At 36.2% G+C, this 21,998-nt stretch overlaps 2 protein-coding genes across 5 annotated transcripts in view; both read right to left on the reverse strand.

Annotated features, from left to right (window-relative positions):
• The window catches only part of LOC111864988 (coatomer subunit zeta-1), a 7,834-nt gene extending 5,564 nt beyond the window's left edge, over positions 1-2,270 (reverse strand). Inside the window, exons 1-3 of the mRNA XM_023852657.2 lie at positions 2,161-2,270; positions 1,735-1,980; positions 114-247 (exon numbers count right to left, since the gene is read on the reverse strand). Coding sequence (XP_023708425.2) covers positions 114-247; positions 1,735-1,980; positions 2,161-2,256 — 476 coding nt within the window. The 5' untranslated portion in view covers positions 2,257-2,270. The remainder of the gene's footprint in view (positions 1-113; positions 248-1,734; positions 1,981-2,160) is intronic.
• Positions 2,271-5,217: 2,947 nt separating this feature from the next.
• LOC111864841 (sulfide:quinone oxidoreductase, mitochondrial) lies at positions 5,218-17,039 on the reverse strand. Of its 4 annotated transcripts, XM_023852384.2 has the most exons (9): positions 16,866-17,039; positions 16,188-16,304; positions 14,121-14,226; positions 11,281-11,505; positions 9,227-9,427; positions 8,407-8,613; positions 7,287-7,473; positions 6,561-6,807; positions 5,218-6,154 (listed from the first exon to the last, which is right to left on the reverse strand). In XM_023852384.2, exons 2-9 carry the CDS (start codon positions 16,283-16,285, stop codon positions 6,094-6,096), a joined length of 1,332 nt encoding a protein of 443 aa, XP_023708152.1. In that variant the 5' UTR covers positions 16,286-16,304; positions 16,866-17,039; the 3' UTR covers positions 5,218-6,093. The 4 variants fall into 4 exon arrangements, with proteins under 4 accessions (XP_023708152.1, XP_023708163.1, XP_033607554.1 ...); XM_023852395.2 differs by lacking the exons at positions 14,121-14,226; positions 16,866-17,039 and having other exon boundaries at positions 16,188-16,276; XM_033751663.1 differs by lacking the exons at positions 14,121-14,226; positions 16,188-16,304; positions 16,866-17,039 and adding an exon at positions 12,889-12,974.
• Positions 17,040-21,998: the final 4,959 nt, after the last annotated feature.

The raw sequence follows: 21,998 nt of genomic DNA on the forward strand, positions 1-21,998 counted from the left end.
TGCATGTATATATATATATATATATACACACACACACACACATATATATCGGTGTGTGTGGGGGGGGGCATGACTGCAGTGCACTGACTTGTTACTTATCAGTTATCACTTACCCTCCATCACAAATTTCATCCATTGCCAGCATGACAATATCCAGGTTCTCTAATACAACTCGCTTTTCAACATTCTTTCGTAAAATCTGACTTACGGCATCATACAAGCAGTTCAGCACACTCATCAAAATTAACTGCAACAAATTTATCACATATAAATTTTATTATATTCCCATATGTGGTTTAAGAGTAAGTCATGCAGAAGGCAAAGCATGCATTAGATATTCTTATATAGTCTTCTTACAACATTTTACAAAGGAATATTGTTGGCAGTATCATGTCCATCCCTCTTAATAATTTTTAAACCAACTGACAAATTTTCGTAAGCACTGTTGAATTATCATACCACTAGAAACCATTATATCTTTGGGATTCTTAATTTCCAGCCACCAACAGTACCAACATGGCTGCCATACAAATCTGAGATGTGGGAGAGATACTAGCGCTATTTAATGACAGGACCTTGAACTGTCTGTGTAAACATATCTTCTAAAATATGCAAAATGTGTTCAATTAATCTGTCTGTAGAATATAAAACAAACAACAGAGTGTCTATACAAAATCTACATTTATGTTTGGGTTTGATGGCAATAACAAATGAGACATTGGAGACAGGCATGTAAAATTTGATACTGCGATCATAAAACATATCTACAAATTCTACTGAACAAGTGATTGAGGTTAGCTTTTTCTAACTGACCCAACAGAATAGGTGTCCCCCACCCCCTCACACGAGGACTGAAAGAGATCCAATAACCTCAATGTCTAGTCTCTAATTCTTCAAATAAACATAGCATAGTGGTACACAAGGCAGGTTAAATTCACTTATAAAAATACATTCTTTTTTCTGCATATGAATATCTAGCATTACAACATTAAAGACAAGTGGATAAGCAAAATTAATGTTGTACGCATTAAAGCAGTTGCAAGATACACCAAAAAAAAAAAAAAACCCGAGTGTAACAATGACGGTCAAGCTCGCAACATCACGATTAATCTCATACAACATGCAGTTAAATCACTAGCAATATACCAAATTATTAGTAATAAAATCAGAAATGCTAACGTTAAAGCAAAAGGGTCATGAATCAAGAAATTAGAAATAAAATAACTCATACACATATTAAACCTCACATTATGAAAAGCATTAATCAGAATTACAAAACAAAACCACATCAATAATTATTTGCTGAAAAGGAATTCAGCATCTTATACAAAATGTAGGAATCTAACCTTGTTCTGTTCTAAAACCACAGTCTTGAGGAATGACATGTACAATAAATTTTAAAATAATATTAAGATGGGCAACTTTGATACGGCACTATAAAGCCAAGCAACACGGTCAATGTACGTATCAATCAAGATGGAAAGAATAACTGAAAAACATTAATGTTAACTAACATATACTGAAAAAGAAAACCAACTTTCATGTGACTGTATGTGTGAAATATAAATAGGTTCCAACACTGAAATCTAATCTGTCAGTTTCCTAGAACATATACAGGCCCCTGAAGATGACTTCAAGCAAGACAAAACATGCAGGACAGATACATAAATTATTATGATGTTTCAAGATGTCATAAAATTGTAGTTGATGGTTCTAAACTGATAACATAAATACCTCATTTTCATGTGAACTTCCCATAACATAGAAGAACAAGTCTACATTGCTCCTATATACACACGTAAGTCCATCAAGCATGATGATCTCTGCATTTGCTCGATGCGTCTTATTGAATAGATTTTTTTCAAAAGCTTTTTGTTCTTTTGCTGTCGCAAACACGTTTTTGTCGTAGTATTTCGCTAATATTCTGTTTCCATCATTATCAAGGATTGCCATGCCCTTGACTGTATATAATGTTGGTTCCTTTAAAAAACCAAAACTTTCAAATAAAATCTAACACACGTACACACACCAGCAACATTACTGCACAAGGTAACTGTAGTTCCACATTAAAAATGTTAATGTCTACAATTACTATATTTTATATCTCAAACCAATCATAATTAAACGATATATACAAACGCCAAATATTAATTAACTTACAAGCAGAAGACTTTCCATATTTCCATATACACGCATGTTTCCAACCAATCTGCCAACCATATACTCGTATATGTGGTTGATATACCAAAAACACATATAACTCGATATTGTCTGCCGATGTATTCACCGTGATGTCACAATTGTATTATGCTGCCATCTAGTTTCATCATTCGGGATATTGCTGCTAAATGACTTTCGCCGCTACTGAGAATTAGGTCGGTAAGATGGTTGACTATTATCGTACTAGCCTACCATCCTCATCAGTGGTAACTACACAATGTGTACCAGGTTGGCCCACCGAATCCCCGAGCTGAAACAAACGGCACTGAATAATTTTTCCACCCTCATTTCCTGTATTACAAAGGCCCTTACTCCATTTTTACAAGGGAGTTTAACTAACATCACTTCAGTCGTGTCAATCAAGATTCTTAGCAGTGCCTGTAAAATATGGAGACTTAATTACATTAATACAACATCCTCTTACCTAAATTAACCGGATCAGTGTGAACTATATCATCAATACAAGACTTAAAAGTGATTTGGTTCATTTTGGTCCATCACATTAGCAATTTTATAAAAGGTTAATCAACTCTGTCCAGTGTGACTGATAATATGTTTTCTTTTCTTCCTCTCCTTTCTAATCCTTCATCCTTAACATGTTTCGGTCTTAGAAACCATCTTCAATAGACGGTCTCTAAGATGAGTTGTAACCCCACACCCAACCACCACCCCTTGCAGAATATCCGTGACTGCTTATTCAATATATTCACAGCTAGCTTCAACATCTGGAGGCCTATCTTCCATCTGCAACCTGAGGACGTAGCGGCTCTGGTCTAGAAAAACGAAATTAACAGCCGTTGGGATTCACTGCACCGACCACACGACACCCTCTATCTGCTAAAGTTGGCACTAACTTCGGTGACAAGCAGAAGTTGCTCAGTTGATACGGTTAGCTTGCAGACTAAAGCCTTGGAGTTTCTTTTGTACTATTTAATAGTGCCACCAGTTAATTGTGGCAGCTACGAGTAATCTCAAATCGGACAATTCTATAAAGGTGGATGAGTGGGAGGGAATCAAATAGTGTTTGTGTATATTTAGTACTTTTATCATACTAACAAAATACGTTATTTCTGAAAAAAAAGAAAATTAAGTCTTACATGGTTAATATCACACATTCAAAATTCATGCATCAAAGTTTTGACAAAGAAGCCATCTGCTGAATAACCAGCTACCAAAGACACAGCCTGGCCTGACCATATGTTTATTGCAGATTTTTTCCATTATGTAAGATTTGAGGCTTTCACGGCGACTATGAAGAAAGCAGTCTTCTGGGATTTGGCACCGTGTATATGTGGTGCTAACCGACGTTTCGGAGGAACGTATCACCCCCATCTTCAGGGTAGAAGAAAAAGTATAAGAAATCTGCGAGCGACAAAACCGTGAGAAACGGTAAAGCAGACTGTGTCGGTTAACACCACATATACATGGTGCCAAATCCCAGAAGACTGCTTTTTTCCATTATGTTATCAACATGACATACTGGGTTGAAATAAAAGAATTTCAATCAATATTGCACATTTATTATACAATTTCATATAGCCTTTATTTCATTATACAATTTCATATAGCCTTTAAGTCATGTTCACTACTAATCTGAACAGTTGCTAAACTTCAATACAAACATAGCACCTGACATTACATTCTCATGTATAAAATGGTAATTAATATTGCTGCTAGTAATGTTAACTGCACATGTATAGCAATACTGACATATTCTGACAACACCACAGAATTCTGGTTGAAGACAATGAAGTGTCATTTTCTTATGCTTGAAATCTTTCAAATTTTCAAGGTACACATGATAGGAACTTCACAAATTTCACTAAACATAGTAAGTAGTGATGATAATTTTAAAGCTTGAACACAAACAGAGTAATAAATAGGCCAAATAACAAATTAGTTTTTAACAAAGCTTCTGCAAATAATAACGAATGTAATAAGCTTAAGTACAAGGTACCCTTCATGGTATACCATCAAAACATCATGTCAATACAAGGTAAAATTGACGTATTGTTAAGTATATTGTTTGATGCATACCCCCATGTACTTTGCTTATCTGAACATCACCTACGTGAACAAGAAATTAGTATGTTATGCTGTAGTCCATACCGATTGGCAGCTAAGTATTGTAGAAGTACTAGCAAGTCTGGAGGAGTATGTATTTATGTACACGAATCTTTATCATTGACAGTTTTTGACCTGAGTAAGTTTTGCAAAGAGCATGATTTTGAATAACATGCCGTGAAGGCCCATAGGATTGTGAGACGTTGAGGGTCCCACATTATCTAGACAATCGGCTGAAAGATAGAGGTAAGGTTGTCAGCCTTACGCGCCCGCCACGCTTTACTCTCTAGGAAAATTATTTATTTAATTCCTGGTACTCATTTCTGTTAGAGGCTGAGTGAACCCCTGGATAGTAAAAGTTTGGTTGGTGGAATCTTTTGTGATCTGACCAAAGCATTTGACAGTGTGGATCATGAGATGTTGTTGGCAAAATTGAAGTTCTATGGTGTGCAAGGAACATTTCTAAAACTGATTGCCTCTTATTTGAACAACAGATATCAAAGAGTTATAATAAAGGAGAAATCACTTTGTAATTGGTTCTCGAACTTGGAACAAATGAAACTAGGAGTTCTTCAGGGATCAATTCTTGGTCCATTGTTTTTTCTTCTGTATATAAATGATTTGCCAGCTGTAATAAGTAATATGTCGAAACCTACCTTGTTTGCAGATGACATTAATTTAATACTTGTTTCCCCTGATCTTATGCAACTTAAAAGTAATCTTGTGGCTGTTTTGGGGAAGATAGTAGATTGGGTTCAAGCTAACTCAGTGACACTGAATCTTTTTTTTTTAAAAAAAAGGACACATTTTATGTACTTTAAAGTGAAAATGAGCCAATCTGACCAATCCACTTTAAAGTTCATGGACAAGCAAATAAATAGCACACATTGCATTGATTTCTTGGGAGTGACACTTGAGTTGACATTATCCTGGCAAGGGCATATAACCAGAGTAATTACTAAGTTGAATTCTGCTTGTTTTGCTATTAGAACCCTTAAATTGTTTTTACCGATAGAGAACTTAAGGATGGTATATTTTGCATATGTTCATTCTGTCATTACGTATGGTCTTCCCTTTTGGGGAAATGCTGTTAATAGCAAAAACATTTTTATAATGCAGAAGAGAATTATAAGAGTTATTTTTAATGTGAGCCCCAAAATATCTTGTCGGTGACTTTCTAGACGCTTAAATATTTTACCTTTTTATTCTCAATACATGTACTCCTTGCTGTTGCTGGTAGCAAAAAATGCATCTAAGCGGTGAGATATATAAATAAATATAAGACAAAGCATTATGGATTACTCGAAGAAAATAAAATGAATGAATGAATGAATAAAACTCATTAATATCTCTGTTACTGAAATGAGGAAATGAGGAGCGATGACAGGACCAGATCCAGTTCCTAACATGTTACTGTTTTAGAATACGAGATGATGGACATGTCCAGGAAGACAGTAATACAACACCATCAAAACCCTTTAGGAAGTAACATCCATTTTACTCACATGTCAGAAACAAAGGAAGGATGAACCTAAAGCATTACGAGGGATCACTTCATACTGAAAGGAGAAGGTGCTATCAGGATATGACAAATAATGCATCTACACAAATTACTGACATATAAGCTGTTATCTCAGAATGATATCACTACTGTAAGCATTAACCTTCAATACCTTTGACTGTAAAATCTGCAAGGCACATCACAATGTGTATATAGATGAATATGGAAGATGATTTGAAAGAAGGCAGAAACCCTTTCTTGTGGAGAAAAATGCATTAGTTAGCCTGTTCCATTCAAATGAACAGAGTTCACTTTGACAATCCAAGGTGCATTATTTTGCGGAAGATACCAGGACCCTCCCACAGACCTCTGCAAATGAAAGGAAAAAACATACTACTTTACTGTCTTAGTTTCTGAAGCTCAATGCTTCAATTTGTTTCCTGAAAGGCTTACTGTACATCACAAAACAAAAGAGTTGTTATTATTCCTTTTTGTGTCTTCCAATATGAAGTTGACTGGTTATCTTTCATAGCTGATATCCAGTAACCATAAAATTGCATTATCATATTCTTAGTTGCAATTTGTATGCACTTTTAAGCAATGACGGAACCCAAAATTGTATGCATGCAGTTATATGTTACTGCCACATTAAGAAGCCACCCACTAGCTGGCATCCAGCCCTATAATAAAGGGGCTCTAATATCACACAGAAATGAATGAGCCTCACTGTAAATGGATACTCAAAAAATGTGTGCTTTTACATTACTGAATTTACCTCAGCATCAAATTGAAGTACAGCTGTGGCATCACATCCTTTTTCATGAGGAACATGGTGCGTCTCTCCACACCCTGATCAAACGGGAATGTCTCTAGAGGGTTACTATCATAGTCGAATTCTGCCATGATACAGCTTCCATATCCTGTTACCAGAGGGCATGATGTATACCCATCATAAGTAGATGTCAGAGTCTTTCCTGCCATTGCTGCTGACAGATTTTTTCGTAGCACACCCAACTGACCAGCTGAAATAATGAAAGCACAAACTCATTAATCTAATAATTTATGGCCTTGCCAAATGATGAAAATGGGACACATCTTCATGCTCCTGTGTTACAAGCCTAAATAAAAAACTCTTGGTGCTCCTCATCTACAAGTACTGCGTAATATAATAAAAACATGCATCAGAATTTTCACTACTTCAACACTATATTACAGACTGTTATAATCTGAACACATGAATTAAATATGGAAATAATTATTTTACCTCATAATTTCCTGAATATCAGAAAATCACAGGAACTCTCATTAGTTGGCTTGGGTTAGCGTTCAGGTTGTGAAATTTTCTCTTACTGCTAAAAAATCATCAGAGCATTCAGTGAGCACATGCATATAGGTCCCACATAATTTTGGGGTGTTTTACAAGAACCTTTCTGGACTTGCTTCTAATTCTTCTGGTTTTACCTAATATTTTTCACATGAAAGAAACTTCCAGTTCCCATACCAACTGCTGCTCCAGTCTTCGAGGTAGGAAGGGTTGTACAATCTCCAATGCCAAAAATGTTGGGGTATTTCACATGCTGCAGTGTGCCTTTATCTATGGCAAGGAAGCCTGTGGAGTCTGACAATTCCTTGTTTCTGGCAATGACTGGTGTTGGGCGGTGTGGAGGACAGACATGAAGCATCTGGTACTGTAAGCAAAATGGCAGAAAAACACAATTTGAACTGAAGTTTTAAAAAGTGCCAATTTTGGAAATCAAATTGACGTGTGTAGGTTAACAAAGATTTTATACATACATACAATTGGAAAGACTGGTGTTTTAAATTTTAAAACTACGGGCAGTGTAACAGCTACGTAAGAATATACACCTGATGATGGCCATTTAGGGCCGAAACATGTAGTGTAGAGGAAGGAAAGAAGAAAGAACTACAATTAAATTGTTGCACTTAAGACGGAGTTTGTCTCGTATACAATTTTACATGCTGATACATTATACATTTTCCAGGGAAAGGAAAGTTATTTTATATAATACTTTTACCTATTCATAAAGAATACTTTAAACCCCTACAGTGTTGCAAACACTGCTCACTCTCCTTGCTGGTTACTTGCTTGGCTCACTTTCCAATCTTGAAAATTAACACAGTACATTAAAAAAGGTAAAGCTATCCCTGTAACAGGCCATGGAGGCCCATAGGGTTGTGAGATGTTTAGGGTACTACATTATCTAGACAATTGGCTCACAGATGGCAGTAAGGCTGTGAGCCTTACATGCCAGCAGCCCTTCCCCAGGAAGATTCCTGGTTCTCATTTCTGTTAGAGGCTGAGTTGACCCCACGGCCATAGTGTGGCTGAAAAGAATAAGTAAATTGAAAAAATCTGCCTCATCAGGACTCGAATCTGCAACCTTCCGACTTGTAGCATAGTGCCTTAACCCACTACACTACCATGTGGCCCAAGATGACTCATGTTGCCTCCAAAATGTTGGTTAACTATCAGACTACATGGTCTCACATCAGAAAACATAGCATGGTCAGCAATGTGAGACGTCATGGTGACGGTCGCTGAAATAACTTAAAAACAATTACTTCTAAAACTAGTAGCCTAATGAATAATAGAAACGCACCTCTTGAACAAATGTCTCATCTGGTTTCGACAAAGATTTAAACACAGCTTCTTTCTTGTCTGGTCTTACTTCTATCAAGTCAACATTCAGATTCACTTTTACTTTTTTTTTCTCAGCCACTTTCCAAAGAGAAGTGGCATATTTTGGTGCTTTAAATATAACAGGTAATGCTGTGTTATACAACACTTTTACATTTTTCCTCCCATTCTGAAACCAAAGAAGTTACCTAATGAAGACACATCACAATAATCCCAGTTATAGTCACAACTCTGAAATTACAACACGATATTCCTGTGCAGGGTTTCTGAATACTAACAAGCCCAACTTATATTCTGGGTGTTCCCAGCTTACAGCACAAATATGGAATAAGATATTCTGAATATTCAGGTTTTCTCGTGCAATGCCAGTGAATGCCACACCCACTCCATACCACATACTCTCAAACTCACACATTCAGTCATGCATTTGATTTGTTCTGTGGTTGTTTATGACTTTTCATGATGATGACACAAACTGAAACTTAAAAATATACCATACATTATGGACCCAGAACAATTTTCCAAGCTTTTTAAAACATTTACTTAAGTGTACACTGATTTTCTTACAATTAATTATATTTATATACAATATCAAACATTACACAGAAGCAAAACACACTAAATATGTTACTGATAAACTCAACGAAAGCACTGCTTCATATGTTTAGATATTCATGTATATCACATAACTTTCTGACATAAATCTTCATAAATTTTCTGTTCAGATCCTTAAAAACAGAGAAAAACATGTATAAGAAAACAGAGTATTTGGGGAATTATACTCTTTGCATGTAATCTGCAGTGATGTACGCAATCTTCTGGGGAGCTCCAGCACATTTAACAGGAGAGTTTGGGTACGTGAAGATTGCATTGCCACTATCCAGACGCTGGATGCAGCCGTATGTTTTTGTAACATATAATGGAGAGTAATTAGAACACACACCACTCCTATGATCCTTCAGACCCTCTAGGAGACCTGGTATCTGAAACAGAATGAATAATCTAATGCTTTAGCACTTGAACCGGCTTCCTCCACCATCCTGTCTCACACACACATTTCACAGAACTTTCCAAAATTCAGAAGGAACAGATTCCTTCTTTACAACCCTATGAATAAACTACAACTGAATGTTCCTCGATCTACACTAATTACGTTACACACATCAGTACTAAATGGCAGCCAGAGCTTGAAGCCAGCCACTCGCTTTCATCCAGTAGTGAGGTTAAGAACACATGCAGTTTTACCTTACTATTTTGCTTACTTTCACTCTTTAATGAAGTATGGAATAATTTTCTGGGGTAATTCATCTGACAGTAAAAAGGTATTTACATTGAAAAAGAAAATTGTTAGAATCATAATGGGTGTCAAATCCTGTAATTCCTGTAGAGATCTATTTAAGAGACTACAGATCTTAACTTTTCCTTGTAAATATATATATTCATTAATAAAGTTCATTACAAATAATGAAGAACATTTTGAGATGAATGTGGATGTATACAGTGTTAACACAAGACACAAACACTGTCTTCTAACCTAACTAATTGCCAACTCTCATGCTTTCAGAAAAGCGCATATTATGCTGGGATCAACATTTTTAATAACCTGCCATCTGATCTCAAAGGTCTTATGAATGAAAAGACACGATTTAAAATAGCACTGAAATGATACTTAAATACACATTCATTCTACTCTGTTGATGAATACTTATTGTCTAGAAAATAACTTATGTATCTTTAAATAGCCTTGTGTGTAGTCACTGCATTTTTTTGTTTCTCTAGTGTGAGAACTCCATTGGGACTGTACATATGTTTTGTATTTATATGACATATTCCACATCCTACAGCCATTTTGACTAACTTTTGATCCATGGAATGGAATGTAATGTAATATCCCTTACACACCACAATGGTGATGCTTCAACATAGACGGAGATATACTAGAAGTCACTACCTGACTTTCATTAAATATCGTATGCACAGCATGGCTAATGAAATAACAATTCTGAACATCATACACCTCTAACCAATATGTAAAGAAACAAGATAAATTAAATAATGCTGCCAGCACTGCCTAACCTGAGGAGAAATTTGAGGTTTTCATGTTGGTGAAAATTAAGACTGTGGTGTTCTGGGTTATGACATTCTGAAGGATCTACTCACTCCAACTTCAGGATAGAAATTCAGTCTTCTGGACTATGGTGTGGTGAAGAAACGACAAGGTACATCACACCCAGCTTCAGAATATCAGTATCTTCGCCACCCAATCAAGATATGTGGATCCAGCATGATGCAGATGTATGAGATCTAGCTAAATCTGAGCAGGAGCAAGAGAATAGGATGGCTTCTGCCAATTCACATCATAGAACTCTCTCATCTAATCCTTAAAAGACAGGAAGCATCCATCTTACAATTTCTCAGACGGGGTTCTCCAACCAGGCCACTAGGCCAGATTTACAATGTCATGATAAGGGCATGGGCAGTGTACTTTTCAGATCACCAATCTGTACTTTAGGGCTCCTTTCTCTTCTTTTTCTTCTTTCCATCCCTTGCCTTCAGCCCCCTTTTGAGCCTCCTCTGCCCTCCCACCCACTAGGGCTCTCCTTCCTCTCCTACTCTTTGTGCCTGAACATGGAGACCACATGTTTTGCCAAAACACTGGTAAACCTCTTCCAGATTATTAGACATTACACTCTCAAAGACAATAATGAAAATTTTCACTGGCATGAGAACCTCAAATTTCAAAGATAGTAAGAAAACCTTTATTTGTTTGAAGGACTGAGAGATGTTTGGCTTCATATGCTACAATGCAAAAAACTGTGTTTATGGCCTCTTTCACCTTCTCAAAGTCCAGCTCTATACCAGTAGCAACAACCATGTAATCATATGCCACCGTGTCTCCTTTTTGTGTCGTTACTTGACTCTTCTTCGGGTCTATTTCAGTGACAGTGTCTTTCAGCCACAAAGCATCTTTGGGAAGAACATCTTCCATCTCTTTATAAGACTGGTTCAATTTCTTCATTCCACCACCAATCATTGTGAACATTGCTTGATAATAATGTCGCTGTAACAATGAAAAATAGCAATTTCAGTTTTACTTCTAAAGCTATTATTTCTTATTTTACGTTTAGTTCTCATTAGATGTGCAGAACCTTTATGGCACACATCATGAGCACCAAGTTAACATACATGAACAATTTCATGAAAAGCAATACTGGAGTGTGAACAAGCAAACTAGCATCATATAGGATACCCTGCACACCACTACAGCAGTGTATCTGCTGTCCACTATGTCACTAAAAACTGCAAAATTTGAGGGCCATGACATAAGATCGTTCACAACTTTTACGACTTCATCTAGCATTTTATTAGGAATATTTTCCACTGAGCAACTCAACAGGAAATGCTTCATATAATGCATTAACTTGTCCTTTAGAGTGAAATGCATGCCAAGCAACATTCCCTTTGAGTAATTCTCATCCTTATGTAATTCACAAATCAGTACAACAGAACTGTTCACACTGAGAAAGATACCCCTTTGACTTGTATTGTACAATACAGGCAACAATGTACATACTTAATTTTTACCAGCATGTCTAAGTATGTTGATTTACAAAGCAAAAATCGACACCTTTATGACTGAGTATGCTGGTATGTGGGTAAGGGTCTAGGCTCATATTTAGGAGATGTTTGGTTCAAATCTCGGCCAGGACACTGAATACCCTGACTGAGGCAAACGCCAGCATAGTACCTCAATTAGGCCAAGACCACCTCCTTCCAAATCTTTTCCAATTCATCATCTACCTATCATCCTATCATTTCATGCTATACAGTCTAGCCACAGCATTGTAAAAGAACCCACAAAAGACAGCTTCATGTGGTATCAGAAGAGAAGTTACTCAAAATGAATATATAAGATTAGATACAGGGTGTTTTTAATGAATTTGATGGGTTCATGGCTCTGCGCTTCACCACAACTGGCACACCAGAATTGTACCAATGACTCAGCATGCTGATAACATTTGGAATAAAGGGAAGTTCTTACCTTTAATCACAGATCACATGCGATGTTGAAAATGCTAACCCTCTACACATAACTATCTTTCAAAATTAATTGTTTCGTTAAAAAACAAACATACAACAATCCTTCTTGCACCTACAGCACACCAGCACTAACTTTCACTGGATGGCTTCAGCAAATGTGTTGCCATTCTTGCACTAGACTCTGACACTCCAATCTCTTGAGCTAGACATTTCAGTAACTATCTACTTCTAGGTTCAAGTCTGGCCCCTATGTCATCTAACTTCTCCACAGTAAGCGCTCAATGCTCATGTTTTTTTTTTTTCTGTATATTAAGAGTCCTGTTGTTCTAAATTTATTCACCAATCATGAATTGTCTGTCTACTGGGAACTCTTTCATCATGAAATTTACATCAAAATTTTCACCTTCACTTTCCAGCAGATCTGTATTTCAAGCGTCATACAAAAATACACATTGCTCTAAAGTATGGCGAGCCGTGTTATGCTGCACTGCTCACTAACTGTTCACTGGGAATAAATGGCTCATGGCACTGATAACTGCTGCCTACTGCTCATAAATCATAAATAAACTGCCATAAATGAACCACACTGCCTGCCATGTAACATAATACTGTGTAGAGGTCTACAAGTAATTATCTACCTTCATTTCAAATGTTACAGGCCGTAAAACATGCTGAGTCACTGGCAAAAAGTGCATGCACTCTGTGGCCCGTGATGCACCGGTAGCGGTTAAGCACAGAGCAGTGAACACATCTAATTAGTAAAAATATTCCCTGTATTACAACGGTACAAAAAAATTAAGTTACCAAATATCTGCCACTGGTATATAATGAAAGGTAACATAACTAATTTGCCTAAAAATATTTTGTGCAAAAGAAAATTCTTATTCACTGGAAGGGGAAGAAAAAGAGAAAATCACTAGTTGTAAAAAGTATGCTGTCAGCTAGACTATCAACATTTAACAACAAAGCACAAAAACATGTTTGTCATATTCAAATCATTTTAACCTTCCCTACCCATGGTTATGTAACCACTGAGAATCGTACCCATGTTGACAGAACAATCTTCATTCAGAATAGCCTCAGAAATGACCTCCTGAAATTATGACATGAAGTTGTGAAATGGCCTTTATGTATGATTTTTTTCTGATATATATGGAGGGGAAACTTGAATGTCAAATAAGAAAACTGTATGCAGATTGCAAGGAGTCATGACAAATTGTTTATGGATTAGAATAATATAAAAGAACAGATATAATCCAAGATCAAAACATGAAACATGATCTGAAATAAAAACACTACATGAGAAGCTGGTCCAATTAAGGATACGGTAATATAAACATGAGTTGCAATTGCAATAGATAACAACAGAATTCCTTTGAGACAGACAAAAATGAACATATTAAATAAATAAACCATGAGCAGATTAAGGACAAGGTGGAGAGTTCAAGTGAGAGAAGAGATTATGGAAAGACGGACACAGATACAAGAGCATCTAAAGGACAGAAAACAACGGAGAAGGCCTAGTTACAAGATGACCAGCCCATGAGAAAATATCACTGGATGATAATGAAATGTTGTCTCTGTGGACATTTATTCTAATGAGCGATCCTTTGTAACCTAATTCATATAACTTACATCAGCTGGATCAATGATGATGACTTTGTTCTTCCCAAGTTTTGATGCATATTTGGCAGCTATACTGCACCCTCCAGCTCCACCACCCACAACCAACAGTCTACAACTACAACAACATTTCCAACTAATAACAAACACTGAAACGGTCAACAAATACACCTGTTCCCTCTACCCTTTACTGACACTAGAGAATGAAATCTCCAGTCAAACTGGCTTAGTAAGCATTTTAAAATGGAACTCAATCTTGTTCAAAATACAATCTATACACTTTTCTGCCTATTTCATCTACTTGTTTTGCTGCAATCAACTGAACAGTCCTCTAATAAGGCTTTGCCAACAATTCAACACAATCAAAGTATTCTGCAACCATCAATGCAAAGATTACATTTTGCAACTATTGTTGCACACCTTGCTTAAAAGGCTGAATCTGGCTACCATGACTGTGATAAAAACAAGCAAGCAGGAGGTGAACATGCTTCCAGTGATAAATGGATGGGTGAATCACTGGTCAGCAACATTGCTATGCAATTAATTTTTATCTTTTATGGCTCCATGCCTGCACCTGCAAATGACTCACTGTAAAACGTGACACTCTTCCTTGCGTTTCCATTCATGTAAGACATTCAGACACCTGTTTCATTTCCTCGTATAGAGCACTGAATTTAAATGGTGAAATACTCACTTGAACAGCATGGTTCTTTGTTAGCTTGATTTTACACATGATGTATTACCCACTGACTAGTCGCTTGGCATTTAAGGGTATAAATTTTATGGTAGTATGGTATTGTAACAGACCATCTGCTTTAAATAACATGTGACTGTAGACAATTAAGATGGTCATGAACGGTTTACTCACAGCGCATTTCCTTTTATCCTGTAGAGGAATATGTTAATAAATAGTTTTCAAATTTTAAGGTTCTTGCTATGAAATGACTGATTGTATATACCGAATTTTTATTGTACATTTAATTTTTAAATCCTGATGAAATGTACTATAATTGGACTGTTAAATTAAGTATTTGTAGTTATGTGATCAAAATAATTGCATCAAACTTCTACATTATGAATATGGTGTTTTGTATTGATTGATGATGGTGAAAACGATAATCATATATCTGCATAAATTTGATCATATTTTATGTAGAAATGTTGTATTGTGATTGTGTTGCATGTTGATGGGTTCACTGCTTTTATGTATTTTGACATCTTCTATATCCTATGGCATGCGTGACCTGAATATTTACAATATTTACGTGAAAAACAATCATATGGATTGAGGAAAAGAATGTTCTGATATAAGTATCCTGGTGTTTGAGTTCCAGCTTCATTTATGAGTTCTGAATTGGTGAAGAAAGTGTGTGCAACTGGCACTGGTTTTGACCGCAACAGCACAGAGAGCAACTAAAGTGTTATTTCTATTGCATCATAAAATTAGACAAGTTTAAGGAACTAAAGATGGCTTGGGATTATATTTAACAGCTCACTCATGGTATTGTTCCAAGATTTACTGGGGCAATATTGGAAAGCATTTGTAATGTCTACTGGCTAAAAGCCCGTCAATTATACTATGGGTCTGAATGTAGGCAGCACAAAATAGCAGGAGTAGCATGCGACCTCCCTACTCATATGACCATAGGACTCATAGCAAATCTTCACATGATGTCCCTGCTGGACAGTTAACTTCAGGACTACATAAAACTTGGAATGAAAATACCAAAATCACTGGCATATTGGGTGAAGAAAAAAAAATAGCCATGAGTCAATCTGTAAGCCCATTAATACCGCCTGGTGTGGCAAACTGATTAGACAAGTACTGAGTGATAAATGGCCTGAAATTCAATTTCACAAACAAAAATGGTAAACTTTCATTCAAACGCGTGTACCATTAACTATAACAAAACACTGAAATCTGAAAACTGCCTTATGGGCACCCTTTTTATTTTGCCAATATGAAGAATGAGTCTATTTACAATAATAACACTAATGTACTTTATCCTCTGTTGTTAGAGAATATAAAACGATTCTGAACCAGGATGTCATTATATTGAACTTAGGATCATGCCTTACCTATGTTGGTCCCTTAGGGCTGTTGAAGTTGACAGATTTCTCCCCGTGAGGATTCTGCAAGGCGATTTCAGGTATGCCAAGGACTTGTAGCAATTCATCTTGAACTACTTCGGTAGTCTGAATTGGATACAACAGTAGAAAACTCTTTATTACTCTGGCATTATAAGATACGGTACCAATGAACGCCAATGAATCCTTCCCAGAATATAGTGTGACATCATACGTCACACTTATATAAACAAAATTCCGATTGGTTATTTACGGGCAGTCATTCACGAAATGTTTACTTCCTTACTTAGATCTATCTATATTATAAACAACGCTGACTTTGAATTACTTGCACTTAATTTCTCGTTCCAAGAAGTACTGAACGGACTGAAAGACCGCAATGAACATCTTTCTGAATATTCTTCTCTTTCATACACTGGTGCGTCATGCACAGTGGGCGATCCGCACTATCCCCACTGCCGAAACATCGCCATGTGAAGGATCTGAAGACTTATCATTATGTCTATGAAAAACACCCACGCAAACGAAACACTCTTTCGATTTTAATAAACTTCCTATTTTTCCTTACAACTATTACAGCATCACTATAAAAATAAACGGCACAACTGCCTTGCAACAGAAAGATAACACGTAAAATTTACCATAAAAGACATTTAAATCAATACTAACCTAACCCACATTTCCCAAGTCACGTACTCCACCGCCTCCAAGGCCTCCAATGTTCCGGAGGCTCGACCATGGTCAACGAGGTCAACTATATCCCTTCACAAAGAGCAACAAGTTGTCCGTTTTGAATCACAGGCAAACGGGAACCATTCTGTACAAGACAGCATGGTCATCATCGGTCATCATGGTTGAGCTTTAATCGCTTTAATTATGAACTGCACACTTGATGTCAATCCAGTTCAGCGTTGCCTGGTTGATGTTCATTTATTTTTGCTGCATATCCTGTAGAGGGAAAATTAAAATAATTTATTCTTCCAATCATTAAATTTGTAATCTTGTTTACATAAATATTGTATTTAATACCTCTCTAAAATAAGACGATCTTCTTTGACTTCCATCTTCATTGCCTTTAGGTTATTATTTCTCTTCATCATTCATAGGATATAATATATAAATATTAAATGAGTACTAAGTTATTCAGTTAACAAAATTAGCCACTGCTTAATCACACGTTTATATAAATTTCAGTCCTTCCAGAAAAATGGGGCTTCCAGTGGCATAGTTAGTTGAGGCACTATGCTACAAGCCAGAAGGTCACGAGTTTGACTCCCAGTGAGGTCATTAGAGTTTCTTCAAATGACCTAATTGTCCCAATTACACTATGGCCCTGGGGTCGACTCATCCTCTAACAGAAATGAGTACCAGGAATCTTCCTGGGGGTAAAGGGTGGCTGGTGCCTAAGCCTGACTACCATCTGTGAGCCAAGTGTAGAAAATGTGGGAGCCTCAATGTCTCACAACACTATGGGCCTCCATGGCCTGCTACAGGGATAGCTTTACCTCTTCTTTTTACTTTCCATAAAAATGCTAGGATAATACCTTCAAATAGGCTATGATTCTTTCCTCCATCCTGTTGATACTGTTATTCATAATCATGCTATCATCTCATTTGGTCCTGTATAGCCCTGCAGCAATTCACTGTCACCAGATGATCTTGGAATAAATAAAAAACAGAAGGCCATATTCATAAATTTGTAGGACAAATGTAAAGCTTTCAATAGTCTCTTATAATTTTACATATTCCTTTCCATGCTGTGAAGTCATACATGATGACTATTTCCTAATAAATCAGTGTAAATGCCTTCAAGACCTTCATTACTCTAAGTGACGGATAATATGGTAAGTAAATAGATAAAAGCATAACATTCCAGATTCAGCATTTATGTTTATTTTACAAAACTACTGATAAAAAACACATTCACAATTTTCTAATACTTTGGATTGCATCATTACATCTGTAACAATATTTTAAATTAGGTGGGATTATGTTATTATAAAAGTAAATAAACATTATAAAATTCTTAAACAACTCACTTTGCAATAACACTGCAATTATGGAAACAAACAGCAAGCACAAATAAACGACCTATTAATGCTTAAATTATTTTAATGACTGTGATTATCAGTTACATTGTATGTCATTGGTTTATAGTGGCAGTATTAAAGTTCATATTAATGCTGATAGGAAATGGGTAGTGATTATATGAAGGACTGACAATAAAACTAATCAGCAAAACAGAAACACAGAATTACGTAGGATTGCAGGAGTCTCTACTGGAATCCCTGTAACAGAAAGGCAAGGAGTTTGCTCTTCGTTGAGAGTGTTTTGTAACAAAGTCAAGAGTGCCTATTAGACAAGGCCAACTGCATGTTTATCTAAACACTTGTTGACATGGTTCCTTTTACAGATCATTGGTACTTTTCTTTTTTTAGAAAGAAAAATTATTATATTAAAATGCAGAAAGAGGATGCATAATTTTTAAGTATTCTGAAAAATAAACTAAAATATAAATGATGTGAGATTCTCATGCATGTCAATGGTTCTGAAGATTACTGCCTTCTGGGATGGGACAACATGCATTCTGGTAATTATTACTGATGTTTAGAAGAAACGTGAATCCTCCATCTTCACAGTAAAAGAGTAAGTAAATAGTAAGTTGTCTTTTATCTTGAAAATGGAGGCCGCATATTTTCCTGAAACTTCAATAATAATTTCAGACTATACAGCATCAAATCCTAGAAGACAGCATGTTCAATAAATAAAAGCTCAAACTTTCTATTATATTTTTTATATAAAAATGTACTGGTATAACAACAGCTGTATAATACCACATAAAAAACAATGCATTTTACATAACACATACTATGTGGTAACAACCTTAAGTCAGCGACTATATGAATGGAGGTGCTGACATTCTGTTTTTAAGAATCTTCATAAATTTTAAACAAAAATAATATTCTGGATTATATCAAGCAACGACAGATGCCACATACATTCACATTTACATACATCAGTTTTAAACACATTTCATAAAATATTTAGCAATGTTGGAAAATGCACAGCCTGTCACAATTACATATATAATATATGTATATTTATAAATATGCATGAAGTCTATTCCTTTGTCTCAACAAGAACACTTCATGTGAAGGAAATGTACATAGCATCAAATATCCATCTTATCAAAAACAAAAGGTTTTGCCTGCAACATTCTTTTATTTACTTAATACATGACAAAGTTCATCCAAATTTATTTAGATCTTTATCTAGTAATGGTAATGCATGACAATCAATTCAGACAAAAATTACATCTGGCTGATAATTCTGTTCACTTATAGTAATATTACATTCATGCAGATGGATTGACATGGTTACTCAAAGAGGTAAATTTCCTTCACATTTCATCACTTTTCTGAAAGGATGACTAAGAAGAACGAAACACTATTAAACCGTACATAAGAATAGGGGTCGATCAGATTCATGCATATTTTGCTTTTGAGGTATTTCAGTTCATGAAATCCAGGTACCATATATCCACCTAAGAGAGCAGAGCAATAAGAGAGGCTGGGAAACTGAAAAGAATTTTTTAATACTGTACTTGTAAAAAGTTCTGTTCCTTTACACCATTTAGCTGCCAATTTGATTAAAAAGTATAGGTGAAGCATGGTTTTCTGTTAATACATCCCTAAATAATACAACATATAAATGCTAGCTCTGCACAGGATGAAAAGTGAAGAATTTGAGCAATAGTCTGTTCATGGATGACAATTTCTCATCTCTGCAGATATATACAGAAAGAATAATAACAGCTGTGACATCATTCATCAAAACAAAAGGTGCAATGAAGCTTCAGACTCAAGCCGAACGAAAGGAATGTTATGTGTACAGCAGTAAGTGCCATTTGTGTGAAGAATAAGAGGAATGCGTGTCTTCCATCAGTATGCTACTGTATATTCTGCATTACTATACAATATTTTTTGGAGAAGACTGGAATTAATCTTGCATCCAATATGCTAGTAAAAGAGGCTGTATGGCTGTAATTTCAATACATTTCAAAGAACAGTGAAGTGCCTTAAAAACTTTTCTTACAAATAACAAATGGAGCAAGCTGTGAATGCCTTCACAACTCATTATTCAGAGGGGTAAAATTAATCACAAAGTACTTAAGGAATAAACAATGAAAGGACCAATTTACAAGATACTCAAGACCTTCCACGTTCACTGTGTGTTTGTGTCTTCAAACACAGTCCCATTATCTCAAATGACAAGAAAAAACCTGTTTATTTTAAATACAACGATGGTACCACAGGCTACATCATAAGAGAGCATTTGATAACTGATGAAGTTCATGTATTGTAACATGTACAGCTAGGCAAAGGCTTGATAAACACCTTCTTGCTTAAGGTCACACAACAATAAAATGAATGTTTATAGCTTGTGGCAAGAGTCAGCCAGCCAATGAACTGGCGAGATAATTATCACATGACTTGTTTTCTGTGTGGTCTTTGCTACACAACAATACAACTGTGTTTTCTGTGAATGGTCTCTGCTGAGAGGATATGAGAGAATTCAGGAATGGGGATTGACTTCATGTGAGTTCAGAAGTTCCAAGGGAACAGCAGTGTGGCCAGAAGAATAATGAGAAGACTTAGTGTGTGATGTTACATGTGCTATAGTTACAGTGATCTTGAGAGTGTAAGAACTAATTGTAGTTACAACTACTGAAGATCCAATAAACCAATTCACCAATCCAAATCTGTGTCTTGGTCACTGATACATGTGATAGTGTTATTCTCAGGAGGAGTTATTTTTCATCTACATACTCAAACGAATTTGCCAAACCAGATGTTACACTTATCCACGGCACCATTCTAGAATTGGTTTAGTGTCAAGAGGCTTTCATGGACAAATATTTCATATTTACAAAACTCTGTGGTCATATTTACTACATGAAAATAAATTCTTGCAGTACAGTCTGTCACATTAGGAAGGGAATACTGCTCAAACCTTGTCCTCCACTTCTCAGCTAAGGGGGGGGGAGGTACAAAACAGGGGGAACATTTGGGCCAGCCAGATACATCTGTAAATTTATAGACATTCCACCAATCGAAGGCAATTTAAAAAATAAAGGTGAAAACACTGTAAACGCTCTTCTCACAGATGATATTGCTACTCATGTGGATTATGCTGAGCTAAGTGGCCAGATGGGAAACAGCAGGAACTTAAAAAAAAAAAGCACATTATCTGAAGTCTTGTAGAGGAAACCTAAAGCAGCTTCTTAGGTTCCCATTTAACCTTTAATGGGCCAATGTCACATATATATGATGCAAGCTGCAACCTGAGTTGGCGAATGACACATATATGTGACGCAGGACACATGCTCTCTTTGGGAGTGCTGACAGTTTGACCTTGGGTTTGAAACCAAAACAAACCTATGTGAGGTCATGTCAGTGGTTCATTCCTTAGCTCTGAACAAAGAAATCCTTTATCACGGTACTGGTTTTGATACTATTTACGTTTAGATATGACTTCATGACCTGGTCAGCCAAATATAGCCCAGCTTTGTTTCGAGAACTGATGAGGAATTATTTATCAGTGCTTGCATATGAGTGCTTCCAAGCCTTCAAGGATTGGTTTTCAGTGACGAATTATCAGTTAGGAAGTCAGTGTCGGATTGTCATATATTTCTTTATATATCATTTTTATTTTGCGTCTTGGAAGAGGTATAAACCCACTGAGCCAGTGTTACTTTGTGAGTAAAAGGCATCTTCGCCACTGCGACTTTCAGTATGTGTC

The sequence above is a fragment of the Cryptotermes secundus genome, unplaced genomic scaffold, assembly GCF_002891405.2.
Source record: "Cryptotermes secundus unplaced genomic scaffold, Csec_1.0 scaffold579, whole genome shotgun sequence".
In the NCBI taxonomy this organism is placed as follows: domain Eukaryota; kingdom Metazoa; phylum Arthropoda; class Insecta; order Blattodea; family Kalotermitidae; genus Cryptotermes; species Cryptotermes secundus.